At 38.9% G+C, this 18,072-nt stretch overlaps 1 protein-coding gene across 1 annotated transcript in view; it reads right to left on the bottom strand.

The window, feature by feature from the left end:
- pcsk5a (proprotein convertase subtilisin/kexin type 5a) overlaps window positions 1–18,072 on the bottom strand; it is a 124,743-nt gene that overhangs the window by 13,635 nt on the left and 93,036 nt on the right. The window contains exons 33-35 of the mRNA XM_062031209.1: window positions 13,155–13,332; window positions 6,611–6,828; window positions 4,400–4,500 (exon numbers count right to left, since the gene is read on the bottom strand). Coding sequence (XP_061887193.1) covers window positions 4,400–4,500; window positions 6,611–6,828; window positions 13,155–13,332 — 497 coding nt within the window. The remainder of the gene's footprint in view (window positions 1–4,399; window positions 4,501–6,610; window positions 6,829–13,154; window positions 13,333–18,072) is intronic.

Here is an 18,072-nt window from a genome sequence, read left to right as displayed (position 1 = left end):
ATACTGGGAGTCACCATTCCCAAATTATGTCGGCTCTATTGATAAACTCACTAACAACTTTGACGATGCCTTGCGCGAAATTATTGATAGTATAGCACCGCTAAAGCAAAAAAGGGCCCCTAAAAGGCGCACCCCATGGTTTACAGAAGAAATTAGAGCTCAGAAATTATCATGTAGAAAACTGGAACGCAAATGGCGCGCGACTAAACTTGAGGTTTTCCATCAAGCATGGAGTGATAGTTTAATAACTTATAAACGCATGCTTACCTTAGCTAAAACTAAATACTACTCAAATCTCATCCGCCTCAACAAAAACGATCCTAAATTTCTGTTTAGTACAGTAGCATCGCTAACCCAACAAGGGACTCCTCCCAGTAGCTCCACCCACTCGGCAGATGATTTTATGAATTTCTTTAATAAGAAAATTGAACTCATTAGAAAGGAGATTAAAGACAACGCATCCCAGCTACAACTGGGCTCTATTAACACAAATACGACTGTATATACGACGGACACTGCCCTCCAAAATAGTCTCTCTATTTTTGATGAAATAACATTAGAGGAATTATTACAGCGTGTAAGTGGGATAAAACAAACAACATGTTTACTTGACCCACTTCCTGGGAAACTTATCAAGGAACTGTTTGTATTATTAGGTCCATCAGTGTTAAATATTATAAACTTATCACTTTCCTCCGGCACTGTTCCCCTAGCATTCAAAAAAGCGGTTATTCATCCTCTGCTCAAAAGACCTAACCTCGATCCTGACCTCATGGTAAACTACCGACCGGTCTCCCACCTTCCGTTTATTTCCAAAATTCTCGAAAAAACTGTTGCACAGCAGCTAAATGAACACTTAGTGACTAACAATCTCTGTGAACCTTTTCAATCCGGTTTCAGGGCAAATCACTCTACGGAGACAGCCCTCGCAAAAATGACTAATGATCTATTGCTAACGATGGATTCTGATGCGTCATCTATGTTGCTGCTTCTTGATCTTAGCGCCGCTTTCGATACCGTCGATCATAATATTTTATTAGAGCGTATCAAAACACGTATTGGTATGTCAGACTTAGCCTTGTCTTGGTTTAACTCTTATCTTACTGACAGGATGCAGTGCGTCTCCCATAACAATGTGACCTCGGACTATGTCAAGGTAACGTGCGGAGTTCCCCAGGGTTCGGTTCTTGGCCCTGCACTCTTTAGTATTTACATGCTGCCGCTGGGTGACATCATACGCAAGTACGGTGTTAGCTTTCACTGTTATGCTGATGACACTCAACTCTACATGCCCCTAAAGCTGACCAACACGCCGGACTGTAGTCAGCTGGAGGCGTGTCTTAATGAAATTAAACAATGGATGTCCGCTAACTTTTTGCAACTCAACGCTAAGAAAACGGAAATGCTGATTATCGGTCCTGCTAGACACCAACATCTATTTAATAATACCACCTTAACATTTGACAACCAAACAATTAAACAAGGAGACTCGGTAAAGAATCTGGGTATTATCTTCGACCCAACTCTCTCGTTTGAGTCACACATTAAGAGTGTTACTAAAACGGCCTTCTTTCATCTCCGTAATATCGCTAAAATTCGTTCCATCTTGTCCACTAGCGACGCTGAGATCATTATTCATGCGTTCGTTACGTCTCGTCTCGATTACTGTAACGTATTATTTTCGGGCCTCCCTATGTCTAGCATTAAAAGATTACAGTTGGTACAAAATGCGGCTGCAAGGCTTTTGACAAAAACAAGAAAGTTTGATCATATTACGCCTATACTGGCTCACTTGCACTGGCTTCCTGTGCACTTAAGATGCGACTTTAAGGTTTTACTACTTACGTATAAAATATTACACGGTTTAGCTCCAGCCTATCTCGCCGATTGTATTGTACCATATGTCCCGACAAGAAATCTGCGTTCAAAGAACTCCGGCTTATTAGTGATTCCCAGAGCCAAAAAAAAGTCTGCTGGCTATAGAGCGTTTTCTATTCGGGCTCCAGTACTCTGGAATGCCCTCCCGGTAACAGTTAGAGATGCTACCTCAGTAGAAGCATTTAAGTCCCATCTTAAAACTCATTTGTATAATCTAGCCTTTAAATAGACCCCCCCTTTTTTAGACCAGTTGATCTGCCGTTTCTTTTCTTCTCTCCTCTTCTCCCCTGTCCCTTGCGAGGGGGAGTTGCATAGGTCCGGTGGCCATGGATGAAGTGCTGGCTGTCCAGAGCCGGGACCCCGGGTGGACCACTAGCCTGTGCATCGGTTGGGGACATCTCTGCGCTGCTGACCCGTCTCCGCTCGGGATGGTTTCCTGTTGGCCCCGCTGTGGACTGGACTCCCGCTGATGTGTTGGATCCACTGTGGACTGGACTTTCACAATGTTATGTCAGACCCACTCGACATCCGTTGCTTTCGGTCTCCCCTAGAGGGGGGGGGTTACCCACATATGCGGTCCTCTCCAAGGTTTCTCATAGTCATTCACCGACGTCCCACTGGGGTGAGTTTTTCCTTGCCCGTATGTGGGCTCTGTACCGAGGATGTCGTTGTGGCTTGTACAGCCCTTTGAGACACTTGTGATTTAGGGCTATATAAATAAACATTGATTGATTGATTGATTGAAATATATTGTACATATACTCACATACACACAATTATTCATACATACATACATACATACATACATACGTACCTATGCTCCCACATACATACACAAATACAGTACATGCCTACACACGCAAAGTACGTACATCCACACGCACATTCACTGTACAAACATACATATACACATACTGTACATATATATTCACTGTACAAACATACATATACACATACTGTATATATACACTCACTGTACAAACATACATATACACATACTGTACATATACACTCACTGTACAAACATACATATACACATACTGTACATATACATTCACTGAACAAACACATATACACATTCTGTACATTTCTGTACATATACAAGTACTTATACATACATACACTCATGCACATAATCACGTTTCATCAAACATATATTAACGTTGTTGCCCTAGGGGAAACTGGGTAACCATGAATTGATTAACGCGGACCCCGACTTAAACAAGTTGAAAAACATATTCGGGTGTTACCATTTAGTGGTCAATTGTACGGAATATAAACTGTATTGTGCAATCTACTAATACAAGTTTCAATCAATCAATCAATCAATCAATCAATCAATCAATCAATCAATCAATAACACATGGCACTCTGACAAAGCTTAACCTATTGTTACTATAACAATCTACAAGGTTAATATAGTTGGCTTCTGTTTCTTTCCCTCCATTTATCTGCTTTCTTTTGTATTTCAAGTTATTATTACATAAATGTATTGTTGCATTTGAACAATTGTATTGTTGATAATAGAGGTAATTATTATTATTATCAATAGTGCTATTTCTATTGGTATTTGTATCGCTCCATTTGTAGTGTAATAATATTCATTGTCATTTCTGTATTATTAATATTTATTTCACTAACTGCTTCTTTGCTATCACATTTACCATCATACTTGAACATATCCTATTTGCTGATGTTGTTCTGTTGTTGTTGTTGTTGTTATTGTTGTGTTTGCTGTTGTTGTTTTTGTCTCTCTTTTTTATCCCCCTCTTGTCCCCACAATTTCCCCCTCTGTCTTCCTTTTTTCTCTCTTTCAGCTCGGGCCCGGCTGCACCAAATAAGAATATAAATACATTTAACACATATAAGGAAACAAGAGAAGTATCCCACACTTCACTTTTGTAAAGTAAATTTGTACAGCCGATAGGGGCATCTACATCAACTATATGATTTGTAGCTGGAAAAAAAAAAAAAAAAAGTAAAAAAACGAATAATACTCATAATCCTGTATTTTTATGAGTAGAATTATTATCCACCGATGATAATCTGACATGTTTTTTGGTCACAGAGTACGCCATCTACTGTGCGTCGGAAAACTGGCATGTGCGTAGAATGGATGGGAGTGAATACTGGTTTACAATCAATACATATGGTAATCACATCTTTCAAAAGTCAAAAATCGTATTAAATTGTTTTCCCATGCAAAATCTTGGAGACATCACAAGCTGCATGCAAAAACCTTGTTAAGGTGTTTACATGTGTTTAAAAAAGCTACTTTCAACCAAATTAGGTCAATGATTTTTTTTTGTGCACATAAACGTACCAAGTGTACGTTTGGTTTAGTGTGGGTTGGGGGCCCTTCGGGGGTCTATTAACAAAAATACTGATAAATAAGACCAAAATGAGGCCACACAAAGTATAGGAGCAAGTATTGCACTTACTGATTATTTAAGGCATGGCGTCAACTAAAGTGGAGGGACTACAGAATTTGAGGAAAGCCGTTGGTTATAGCTGATAGTACCTTCATTAGTGGGAACGTTCCTGTGTGGCACACTGACACACACGTCCCGCCTGACAGGAGGTAACCTGGTCGACAGGAGTCACAGGAGTGCGCGCTCTTCCCTGCAGGGACACAAACATGTCAATGTAAAATTAATCTGTAATCCTTTACCCTTAATGGGAACTTTTCAGACATATTTTAAAGCGTGTCAACAAGTCTTACTGTGTGCTAGCTGATATTGCGCTCATCACTTAAATAATTAGTACACATGAATTATTATATTTTTCCAATGTAATTGTATTTTTTTAAAATACATTTAAATTGTATTTATATATATGTTTGTTTTGAAATATCAGAAATAATCTTTTTCCACACTCAATAATTTGAAGATGCAGGAATGGTGTTAACATTTATTTATATTTATTCCTTTTTTGTGTGTGTGTGTTTTCATCGCCTCAAAGCACTTGCAAGCTTCCAGTCAGATGCCGGTTTTTATATTTTTACATATATTACATATACATATATTACTTATAGAATTTCTACATAAGACAGAATTTCTAGGCGCAGTCAGGGCGTTGAGGGGATCTGGTTTGGTGGCTGCACGATTAGGTCTCTGCTTTTTGCAAATGATGTGGTCCTGATGGCTTCATCTGGCCAGGATCTTCAGCTCTCACTGGATCGGTTCACAGCCGAGTGTGAAGCGACTGGGATGAGAATCAGCACCTCCAAGTCCGAGTCCATTGTTCTCGCCCGGAAACGGGTGGAGTGCCATCTCCGGGTTGGGGAGGAGACCCTGCCCCAAGTGGAGGAGTTCGAGTACCTCGGAGTCTTGTTCACGAGTGGTGGAAGAGTGGATCGTGAGATCGACAGGCGGATCGGTGCGGCGTCTTCAGTAATGCGGACGCTGTATCGATCCGTTGTGGTGAAGAAGGAACTGAGCCGGAAGGCAAAGCTCTCAATTTACTGGTCGATCTACATTACTATACTCACCTATAGTGAGTATAGTAATGTCCGAAAGGACAAAATCATGGGTACAAGCGGCCGAAATGAGTTTCCGCAGGGTGGCAGGGCTCTCCCTTAGAGATAGGGTGAGAAGCTCTGCCATCCGGGAGGAGCTCAAAGTAAAGCCACTGCTCCTCCACATTGAGAGGAGCCAGATGAGGTGGTTCGGGCATCTGGTCAGGATGCCACCCGAACGCCTCCCTAGGGAGGTGTTTAGGGCACGTCCGACCGGTAGGAGGCCACGGAGAAGACCCAGGACACGTTGGGAAGACTATGTCTCCCGGCTGGCCTGGAAATGCCTCGGGATCCCCTGGGAGGAGCTGGACGAAGTGGCTGGGGAGAGGGAAGTCTGGGCTGCTTAGGCTGCTGCCCCCGCGACCCGACCTCGGATAAGCGGAAGAAGATGGATGGATGGATATTACTTATAGTTTGTATATTTATTGTTTGCTTGGTTTAAAATTTTAGTAGTCTATTGCTATTGCATGAAGTATTTTATATATGCATATATACATTCATATACGTATGTGTGTGTGTGTGTATGTGTATATATATATATATATATATATATATATATATATATATATATATATATATATATATATATATATATATATATATATATATATGTGTGTATATGTATAAATATGTACTGTATATGTGTGTATATATGTACAAAACATATATATATATATATATATATATATATATATATATATATATATATATATATATATATATATATATATATATATATATATTGTTATATATATTTTTTTAATATACTTATATATTTTTATAGAAATATTTCTATTCACATGTGGGATTTTTTGTCACAAAAAAGCTATTTTTGAGAAAATATTTACATTTTTCAGCATGATGTCATAAGAGTCCCGAAAGTAGCGGTTTACATTAAGGGTATTTATTTTATTATTGGTTTTTAATTAAGTTGGAAACACTTGACAAGAGAAATAACAGTGCCTGTCGGATAGTACCGCCACTATTATTAAAATGCTATACATGAATGTAAAAAGTTATTAACAGATTATATGCTTTAATAATTCTTTAAGGTAATTCGTAACAGTTAGTTTCGAAATGTATTATTAACATAAATAATGACAGATGTTTTTGTGTGTGCTAGGTAATGCATGTTGCTAGCATTTGTATATTTGTTATACATGTTTAATTTTTAAACTACTAACTAATTAGAGCACGGTGTTAAATTCCCTGCACCTGAGCACGATGCACAGCCGGCATGACAACGCTCGCAGGATGAGTTCTCGGCGTGGCTGTAGAACCCCTCAGGACACACGGCAAGGCAACGGCCTTCTCCCCGCAAGTAGACCAGACCCGGGGCACAGCTCAGGCAGCCGCCGGCTCCGCCCCCTGAACACTCCACGCAACTTGGGTGGCAAGGCTCGCATGTCCTGGAGGCCGCGTTGCCATAGTGACTGCCAGGAAGAAAGTGTCGAGCACAGGTGTTAATAAACACAAGGAATTAATATGCGTCTTTTCTTACTAGATGTATTCAACTTTCCGTTTTGACGGAATAAAATATATAACAAATATTGCAACAAATATGACATTGTTGTACACTCTGAATTTTTTTTTTTGTTAAAATCAAAATAAGTACTTAAATATTGGCTTGACTCATGATTTTAGAGAGAGTTTTCCATGAAAGTGTACACTGTAAAAAATATTTTAACTGTTAAAAAAAAATTGGTACTCTTTTTCATTTCCATTTATATACTCAAAATAAAAAAAATTACTGTAAAATTTACAAAAATAATTTCACTGATATGGAAAAAATACATAAAATTAATAAAAAAAGGGCAGCCATAGGACACCCCTGGTGTAGTGGTTAAACTACAAACTAATGAAATATTTAATAGATAAATCAATTCTAAATTAATTCTTTAAAATGGGAAATGGAATATTCAATTTTGAAATATAGTCTATTTAGTAATTGTACTGAAGTGGTTTACTAGTTATTTGTTTAATGACCAATGAGTGATTTACACATAGTACATAAGACCTTTTTAACCCTCCAAGGCCATTTTGATTTCTTTTTATTAAACATTGATTTCATGATCATGCAGCCAACTGAAAACTACAAATAAAACCTATAAAATATATTATGAATCAAAAAAATGTCCTCTATCAAGAGATAGTGGTGTTGCAATCTATGTAAGTCATCCCACCCCCCCACATTTTAACTTAATCAATTATTATTTTAGCTATAATATCAATCAATAAAAATTAGAGATGTCCGATAATGGCTTTTTTGCCGATATCCGATATTCCGATATTGTCCAACTCTTAATTACCGATTCTGATATCAACTTATACCAATGTATACAGTCGTGGAATTAACACATTATTATGCCTAATTTTGTTGTGACGCCCCGCTGGATGCATTAAACAATGTAACTTTACCATGAATGAGGAGGGCGGGGTTGGGGGGTGCAGGGTTTGGTGGTAGCGGGGGTGTATATTGTAGCGTCCCGCAAGAGTTAGTGCTGCAAGGGGTTCTGGGTATTTGTTCTGTTGTGTTTATGTTGTGTTACGGTGCGGATGTTCTCCCGGAATGTGTTTGTCATTCTTGTTTGGTGTGGGTTCACAGTGTGGCCCATATTTGTAACAGTGTTAAAGTTGTTTAAACGGCTACCCTCAGTGTGACCTGTATGGCTGTTGATCAAGTATGCATGGATTCACTTTACCGGCACGCTGTTTGTATGGAGGAAAAGCGGACGTGATGACAGGTTGTAGAGGACGCCAGAGGCAGTTCCTTTAAGGCACGCCCCCAATAATGTTGTCCAGGTGGAAATTCGGAGAATGGTTGTCCCGAGAGATATTCGGGAGGGGCACTGAAATTCGGGAGCCTCCCGGGAAAATCGGGAGGTTGAAACCGATACCGATAATTTCCGATATTACACTTTCGGTAGGTTGGAGTTCAAATCCCAGCCGAGTCATAGCAAAGACTATAAAAATGGGACCCATTACCTCCCTGCTTGGCACTCAGCATCAAGAGTTGGAGTTGGGGTTTAAATCACCAAAATGATTCCCGGGCGCGGCGCCGCTGCTGCCCACTGCTCCCCACTGCTCCCCAAGGGGATGGGTCAAATGCAGAGGACAAATTTCACCACATCTAGTGTGTGTGTGACAATCATTGGTACTTAATCTTAAAGCATTTATCAGCCGATAATATCGGCCTGCCGATATTATCTCTAATAAAAATATCACCCATCAAGGGGTCATGACACCGCAATGTCCAGCAGTATAATCACTCACCATACAGCAATAGATGATATCTTTCTATTACCTGACCGCTTATATGTTAGCTACCTCTCTTTGTTTATAATGTAGATTTTCTGCTGGATCTACTCTCTATTATATGCTGCCCTCTCTTTTTTTTTTTCTCTCTTTTTTTTGCTGCAGCTGTTACATATACTCCCATATTTTACATGGTAATTGGGATTTGTTATAATACAGTATAATATAATATAATATAATATAATATAATATAATATAATATAATATAATATAATATAATAAATATATCAGTATATATTATATAATGTATATAATAACTGTATATAATATGTAAATATTACATATATGTTATATTTTGTATTGCTACAATGGTATATTTTTAGTCTACTTAATACCTGCATTATCCTTTCCATCCTTTGAAACTGAGCTACTGTGTGGAACAATCTCCCTTGTGGATCAATAAAGTTTGTCTAAGTCTAAGTCTAAGTCTAATGTCAGTATATTGTTTTTGTCCAAATTTAACCAATTAATATTTTAATTGCATTTATTGAATTATTTCATGATGTTGCTGAAAAGTGAAAATAAAACATATGGAATATAATATCAATCAATAAAAATGTCACCTATTGTTAAGTCGGTGCATTTTATTTATAAAGCACTTTTCACAGCTAAAACCACAAAGCGCCATAGAAAACATAGATTAATTAAAAACGATGATTCCATCAAAACAACAGGGGGAACATAAAAAGTGATAAAAAGTGGATTAAAAATGACAGTTAAAATGTTCATGAACTAAAGCTTTACTAAAAAGACAAGTCTTCAAATGTTTTTAGAAGTGTCAACACAGTCAAGTTCACCGAGGGACCCGTGCAAGCCTGAAGACCAGAGGCTGCACCCTGGAGTAGAGGGGCACTGTTATGATTTGTCACACCAGGTTAGATTTGTGTTGAGTATTATTCTACCTGCTCAGTGGCCTTGTGGTTCGAGTGTCCGCCCTGAGACCGAGTCATACCAAAGACTATAAAAATGGGACTCATTGCCTCCCTGCTTGGCACTCAGCATCAAAAGTTGGAATTGGGAATTAAATCACCAAAATGATTCCCGAGCGCGGCCACCGCTGCTGCTCACTGCTCCCCTCACCTCCCAGGGGGTGATCATGGGGATGTGTCAAATGCAGAGGATAATTTCACCGCACCTAGTGTGTGTGTGACTATCGTTGGGACTTAAACTTAACTTTATTCTCCTTAGTTTAGTGGCCTGTTATCTTTTCAATGCTCGTTTGCTTTAGCTGCACCTGCATTATGTTTGCTGATTAGCGTCCTCACCTTTTTCTGCCCCTATTCACTCCTTTATATTCTGGTGTCTCCCTGGTTGTGTTGTTGCTCCATTGTTCGCCGTTGGTGACAGTTGGCGCTACCTTGCTGTTCATCTTACCGTAACACAACATAAACACAACAGAACAAATACGCAGAACCCCTTGCAGCACTAACTCTTCCGGGATGCTACAATAAACACCCCCCGCTACGCCCTACCCATACCCTCCCAACCCCGCCCACCTCAACCCCCTCATGCTCTCTCAGGGAGAGCATGTCCCAAATTCCAAGCTGCTGTTTTGAGGCATGTTAAAAAAAATAATGCACTTTGTGACTTCAATGATAAATATGGCAGTGCCATTTTGGCATTTTTTTTCCATAACTTGAGTTGATTTATTTTAATGCATCCAGCGGGGCATCACAACAAAATTAGGCATAATAATGTGTTAATTCCACGACTGTATATATCGGTATCGGTTGATATCGGAATCGGTAATTAAAAGTTGGACAATATCGGAATATCGGATATCGACAAAAAAGCCTTTATCGGACATCTCTAGTGAAAATAAAACATGGAATGTAATTTCGATCAAAAAAAAAATTCACCTATCAAGAGGTAATGGCACTGCAATTTCAGCTATATTTTTTTTGAAAACAATTTTTCTATATTAATTGAATTTATTGAACTATTTCATGCAAATGCAGCCTACTGAAAAGTGAAATCAATATAATGCATCAATAACATGTCCTCAAGGTAGTGGAACTACACTGTAAGCCGATATATACAGTACAGGCCAAAAGTTTCATTCAATGTGTTTTCTTTGTTTTCATGACTATTTACATTGTAGATTGTCACTGAAGGCATCAAAACTATGGATGAGCACATGTGGAGTTATGTACTTAACAAAAAAAGGTGAAATAACTGAAAACATGTTTCATATTCTAGTTTCTTCAAAATAGCCACCCTTTGCTCTGATTACTTTTTCGCACACTCTTGGCATTCTCTCGATGAGCTTCAAGAGGTAGTCACCTGAAATGGTTTTCACTTCACAGGTGCGCTTGAAGCTCATCGAGAGAATGCCAAGAGTGTGCAAAGCAGTAATCAGAGCAAAGGGTGGCTATTTTGAAGAAACTAGAAGGGAAAAAGCGGTAGAAAATGGATGGATGGATGGATAGAATATAAAACATGTTTTTTATTTATTTCACCTTTTTTTGTTAAGTACATAACTCCACATGTGTTCATTCATAGTTGTGATGCCTTCAGTGACAATCTACAATGTAAATAGTCATGAAAATAAAGAAGACGCATTGAATGAGAAGGTATGTTCAAACATTTGGCTTGTACTGTATATACAGTATATCATATATTTATTTGTTTTTAAATTTCAACCAATTAATTACTATTTTAATTGAATGTATTTAATTATTTCATGATATAAGAGCCTGCTGAAAAGTGTCAATAAAACATATTCCTTTGTGAAGAGGTAGTGGCACCAATTATTTACTGTTTTTAAGTGCTATTATCTAACTGTAGGGGAAGACAATAACGTCATAATCGTTCTCCCCAAATGTTTTTTTTTGTTCATTGAAGTTGCCATAGCCTTCAAAGGATCAAACTACCGATTTGCCACTCGCATATTTAATCGGGTGTCAATTTAACGGCACATTAATTTAACTTTCTCAATCTGCGTGCGCCAATTTAAAATCCACATCAATTAGCATTTTACTGGCACACAAAGGTCTCTTTGCAGTGAGGCGCTAATTACCGTACAGCCCATGTTCAAATAAACCATGCAGGATGTGTGTCTATCGTCATGATTTTTTTAATATTCTTTAAAAAGAGCTTAAATATTTGCTGGTATGTGGCTAAATAGACCGCACTAGCCTAGCAAACGCACCAGAGTTCATTGTAAAAATACAGTATGTGATAATGTCATGACTAGAGATGTCCGATAATGGCTTTTTTGCCGATATCCGATATTCCGATATAGTCCAACTCTTAATTACCGATTCCGATATCAACCGATACCGATATATACAGTCGTGGAATTAACACATTATTATGTCTAATTTTGTTGTGATGCCCCGCTGGATGCATTAAACAATGTAACAAGCTTTTCCGAAATAAATCAACTCAAGTTATGGAAAAAAATGCCAACATGGCACTGCCATATTTATTATTGAAGTCACAAAGTGCATTATTTTTTTTTAACATGCCTCAAAACAGCAGCTTGGAATTTGGGACATGCTCTCCCTGAGAGAGCATGAGGAGGTTGAGGTGGGCGGGGTTGGGGGGGGGGGTTTGATAGGGGGAAGCGGGGGTGTATATTGTAGCATCCCGGAAGAGTTAGTGCTGCAAGGGGTTCTGGGTATTTGTTCTGTTGTATTTATGTTGTGTTACGGTGCGGATGTTCTCCTGAAATGTGTTTGTCACTCTTGTTTGGTGTGGGTTCACAGTGTGGCGCACATTTGTAACAGTGTTAAAGTTGTTTATACGGCTACCCTCAGTGTGACCATTGCATTCACTTGTGTGTGTGAAAAGCCGCAGATATTATGTGACTGGGCCGGCACGCAAAGGCAGTGCCTTTAAGGTTTATTGCCGCTCTGTACTTCTCCCTACGTCCGTGTACCACTCCGTACAGTGACGTTTTAAAAAGTCATACATTTTACTTTTTGAAACCGATACCGATAATTTCCGATATCACATTTTAAAGCATTTATCGGCCGATATTATCGGCAGTCCGATATTATCGGACATCTCTAGTCATGACCATGGGATACATATAACAAAAAGATTTGGAGTATGTACAGTAGGGAAGGGATTTATATGGAACCAATTCTGGGTGGATCTCCCGTGAGAGGACGGGGGGGGGTTGGTTAAACATTTTGCCATGAAGTCTGCTGAAAATAATGGAAAGTGCCACTCTACATAGCAACTGACGCTGTGGTCAAAGTTGGAATTGCCATTGAACACAATTAATGATATTCAACACTCTACTGCCATCTAGCGGCTAAAGTGGATAGTCTAACCCCCCAATTTGTCACGTTTCATGTGTCAGGTAAACCGTTACAAATGAGGCCGTATGTATCCCCTTCCTACTGTACAATAAATGAATAGTGTATAGAAATACGGGCTTTACTTCAGTAACAACATTGAGTTTGACGTTAAAAGGTGGGTGTGAGGGGGTTACCTGTGGCGACACGTCTCCACGCACTCTTTGCCGTCTCGAAACAGGCGGTCCTTGCAGGTCAGACACTCGTGACGGTGTTTTCCCACGCAGGACTGACATGTCGGGTGGCACGCTTCACATTTCTGACGCACCTCGTCGGCGTAGTGATCTGGCGGGCATTGATCCACGCAGGTGCCATCTGTCCCCACAAACACACGCACAGTGTGTTGATGTACACATGGAAATAGTTAGCACTTTACAACTGTAAAAATATGTTGTTTGTCAAAATTGTTTTTGGCATGTTTTGTTGCATTTACATAAAATGACCACTAAAAAGCACCATATCAAATATAAGACGTCTTTTTATGTCTACCAACGTTTGATGGCACAATGGACCCTCGGACGCACATTACAATATAACGGTACACACGGTATATAGACGACCACAAAATACGTAAACATTTTATCACCGTTTATTGATAAACTTTATGCCATTTTCTTGCTAGCTACAACTTTAGCTTGACAAAGAGTTTTAATCGGACTGTTTAGCAGGACAAGCTAATTATTGAGTGTAAAATGTTTTACTTTGCCACTACCAATATATTTATTATTTGTTGGGTGAATAAAAACAAGCAAATAGCCCCTGGGTCGAACTTTGTAAACAAGCTAGCTAACAGCTAACTGCTAGCATGGTGATTTAGCAATGTCGTAAAAGTACACTTTGTGTGCTACTGTTAGTTTTTTCATGATATACTTGCTGGAGTGACACTTAATGCCCATTTTTATGTTCTCAAGTTGTCATCAATTGATCATTATTAGCATTTAAACGATAACGAAAAAGGTGTTAAAATGTCCTACTGACAGAACCATCTTTAAAATGATGTGGTGGCCAGTACGAAAGAAAAAAACAACAACAAGTTGTGGACTACAAATTTCCTCTGTGCCATATTTTGGACAGCATTAATGTGAATTAAGCTAACTAGCTTAACATTTAGTTTGTGTTGTACGCTTGACTTCCATTTCAAGTAGAGATGTCTGATAATATCGGGCTGCCGATGTTATCGGCCGATAAATGCTTTAAAATGTAATATCGGAAATTATCGGTATCGGTTTCAAAAAGTAAAATTTTTGACTTTTTCAAACGCCGCTGTGTACACGGACGTAGGGAGAAGTACAGAGCGCCAATAAACCTTAAAGGCACTGCCTTTGCGTGCCGGCCAAATCACATAATATCTACGGCTTTTCACACACACAAGTGAATGCAAAGCATACTTGGTCAACAGCCATACAGGTCACACTGAGGGTAGCCGTATAAACAACTTTAACACTGTTACAAATATGCGCCACGCTGTGAACCCTCACCAAACAAGAGTGACAAACACATTTTGGGAGAACATCCGCACCGTAACACAACATAAACACAACAGAACAAATACCCAGAACCCCTTGCAGCACTAACTCTTCCGGGGCGCTACAATATACACCCCCCGCTACCCCCTACCCTCCCACCTCAACCCCGCCCACCTCAACCTCCTCATGCTCTCTCAGGGAGAGCATGTCACAAATTCCAAGCTGCTGTTTTGAGGCATGTTAAAAAAAATAATGCACTTTGTGATTTCAATAATAAATATGGCAGTGTTGTGTTGGCATTTTTTTCCATAACTTGAGTTGATTTATTTTGGAAAACCTTGTTACATTGATTAATGCATCCAACGGAGCATCACAACAAAATTAGGCATAATAATGTGTTAATTCCACGACTGTATATATCGGTATCGGTTGATATCGGAATCCGTAATTAAGAGTTAGACAATATCGGAATATCGGATATCGGCAAAAAAGCCATTATCGGACATCTCTAATTTCAAGTGATGTGTAAACTACAATGGAACACGCTTTATTGACCCTTGTGTTCATTCTTGGAATATAATACTCTACATTAAATAATAATAAGTAAACAAAGATCCATGATCCACAGATTTGATGCAGTTCATGAACCTCAAGGAGAAAAAGAGGGAGGGGCTAATGCTCTGCTTCAGAATGTCATAGGAAATGTGGAAAATTCACGTTTTCCCTCAAAGAACCACAGCTATCCTAAATGCTGGCAGCACTCATGCAGCCCTAGCCCATGACAATACTCTACTTGTAGTACTCTAAAGTTTACTTTCTGTAGGACTGTCCATTTGAAAATGTTTCTCACATCAAGAATGTATCTTTTGGTCAAGGACCCAAATTATTTTTTGTGTTTTATTATTAAGAAAATGTCGACAGTGACATAAAAGTTGGTCTGTTTATGTCATGTGTAGTATAGTAATATTGTTGACCAACAGCAACACAACTACTGCACAGCATTAAAACATACACACAGTGACTTCCTGTTCAGTGCAAAGTAAGCGTCAAAATAAAAACACGGCATTAATATCTGGATTATACCACAGCAAATAAAAAATACACACATCTATTTATATATCTCTTTTTAGATTTTTAGCCACCACATAATTTTTTCTTAAATATCACAAGGGTTTTATTATTAAAAATGCCCACTTAAGTCGACGTTGACACAAACTTCGTGACCTTATGGGGCTTTTTCTTTGAAAGACTGGTCCGTTTATTATGTGTTATGGTATTGTTAACTAACAGCAAAACACAACTACTGCACAGCATTTAAACGTACACACAGTGACTTCCTGTTCAGTGCAAAGTAAGCGTCAAAATAAATGCACCCTGTAATACCTGGTTTATAACACAGCAACTAAAAAAAGCACACATGTATTTATATATATATTTGTTTAGCTCGTTAGCCACCACAAGAAATATTTGAAAATATTACAGGGTCTTATTATTAAAAAAGTTTGTGTCGACGTTGACACAAACTTTGTGACCCCATGGGGCTTTTTCTATGAAAAACTGGTCCGTTTATTACGTGTTATGGTATTGTTAAAGGCCTACTGAGAGCCACTACTACCGACCACGCAGTCAGATAGTTTATATATCAATGATGAAATCTTAACATTGCAACACATGCCAATACGGCCGGGTTAACTTATAAAGTGCAATTTTAAATTTCCCGCTAAACTTCCGGTTGAAAACGCCTATATATGATGACGTATGCGCGTGACGTAGCCAGTGAAACAGGAGTATCGGTAGCCCATTGAAGCCAATACAAAAAGCTCTGTTTTCATTTCATAATTCCACAGTATTCTGGACATCTGTGTTGGTGAATCTTTTGCAATTTGTTTAATGAACAATGGAGACTGCAAAGAAGAAAGTTGTAGGTGGGATCGGTGTATTAGCGGCTGGCTGTAGCAACACAACAAGGAGGACTTACTTGGATAGCAGACGCGCTATCGGCGGCTAGCCGAAGCTAGCCGCCAACCGCATCTGTGATCGGGTGAAGTCCTTCGTCGCGCCGTCGATCGCTGGAACGCAGGTGAGCACGAGTGTTGATGAGCAGATGAGGGCTGGCTGGCGTAGGTGGAGCGCTAATGTTTTTATCATAGCTCAGTGAGGTCCGGTTTCTAAGTTGCTAAGTTAGCTTCAGCGTAATTAGCAACAGCGTTGTTAAGCTTTGCCAGGCTGAGAATTATTAACCGTGTAGCTACAGGTCCATGGTTTAATAGTATTGTTGATCTTCTGTCTATCCTTCCAGTCAGGGATTTATTTATTTTGTTTCCATCTGCATTTGAGCCAAATGCTATCACGTTAGCTCAGTAGCTAAAGAGCTTCGCCGATGTATTGTCGTGAAGATAGAAGTCACTGTGAATGTCCATTTCGCGTTCTCGACTCTCATTTTCAAGAGGATATAGTATCTGAGGTGGTTTAAAATACAAATCCGTGATCCACAATAGAAAAAGGAGGGAGTGTGGAATCCAATGAGCCAGCTTGTACCTAAGCTACGGTCAGAGCGAAAAAAAGATATGTCTTGCACTGCATTCTAGTCCGTCACTCTAACATTCCTCATCCACGAATCTTTCATCTTCGCTCAAATTATTGGGGTAATCGTCGCTTTCTTGGTCCGTATCGCTCTAGCTGCGTTGAAAACAATAGGAAAATATGAGGAGGCGAACAACTGACTATGTCACGCTACTTCCGGTGGGGGCAAGGCTTTTTTTTAATCAGAGACCAAAAGTTGCGAACTTTATCGTCGTTGTTCTCTACTAAATCCTTTCAGCAAAAATATGGCAATATCGCGAAATGATCAAGTATGACACATAGAATGGATCTGCTATCCCCGTTTGAATAAAACAATGTCATTTCAGTAGGCCTTTAACTAACGGCAACATAACTACTGCACAGCATTAAAACGTAGACACAGTGACTTCCTGTTCAGTGCAAAGTAAGCGTCAAAATAAAAGCACAACGTAATACCTGGATTGTAACACAGCAACTAAAAAAACCACATGTATCTATACATATTTTTTTAGGTTGTTAGCCATCACAATAAATATTTTAAGTGTTGCAGGGTTTTACTATTAAAAATGCCCACTTAAGTCAACGTCGACACAAACTGTGTGACCCCATGGGGCTTTTTCTATGAAACACTGGTCCGTTTATTACGTGTATAAAAAAAATACGATAGTATTGTCAACTAACCGCAACACAACTACTGCACAGCATTAAAACATACACACAATGACTTCCTGTTCAGTGCAAAGTAAGCGTCAAAATAAAAGCACAGCATTAATATCTGGATTATACCACAGCAACTAAAAAATACACACATCTATTTATATGTATATATTTTTTAATTGTTAGCCACCACATTTTTTTTTTTTTTTAAATATCGCAAGGGTTTTATTATTAAAAATGCCCACTTAAGTTGACGTTGACACAAACTTTGTGACCTTATGGGGCTTTTTCTTTGAAAAACTGGTTTGTTTATTACGTGTTATGGTATTGTTAACTAACAGCAAAACACAACTACTGCACAGCATTAAAA

This window comes from Entelurus aequoreus, linkage group LG21, assembly GCF_033978785.1.
Source record: "Entelurus aequoreus isolate RoL-2023_Sb linkage group LG21, RoL_Eaeq_v1.1, whole genome shotgun sequence".
Taxonomy (NCBI): Eukaryota; Metazoa; Chordata; class Actinopteri; order Syngnathiformes; family Syngnathidae; genus Entelurus; species Entelurus aequoreus.
This window is presented reverse-complemented; position numbering and strand designations above follow the sequence as displayed.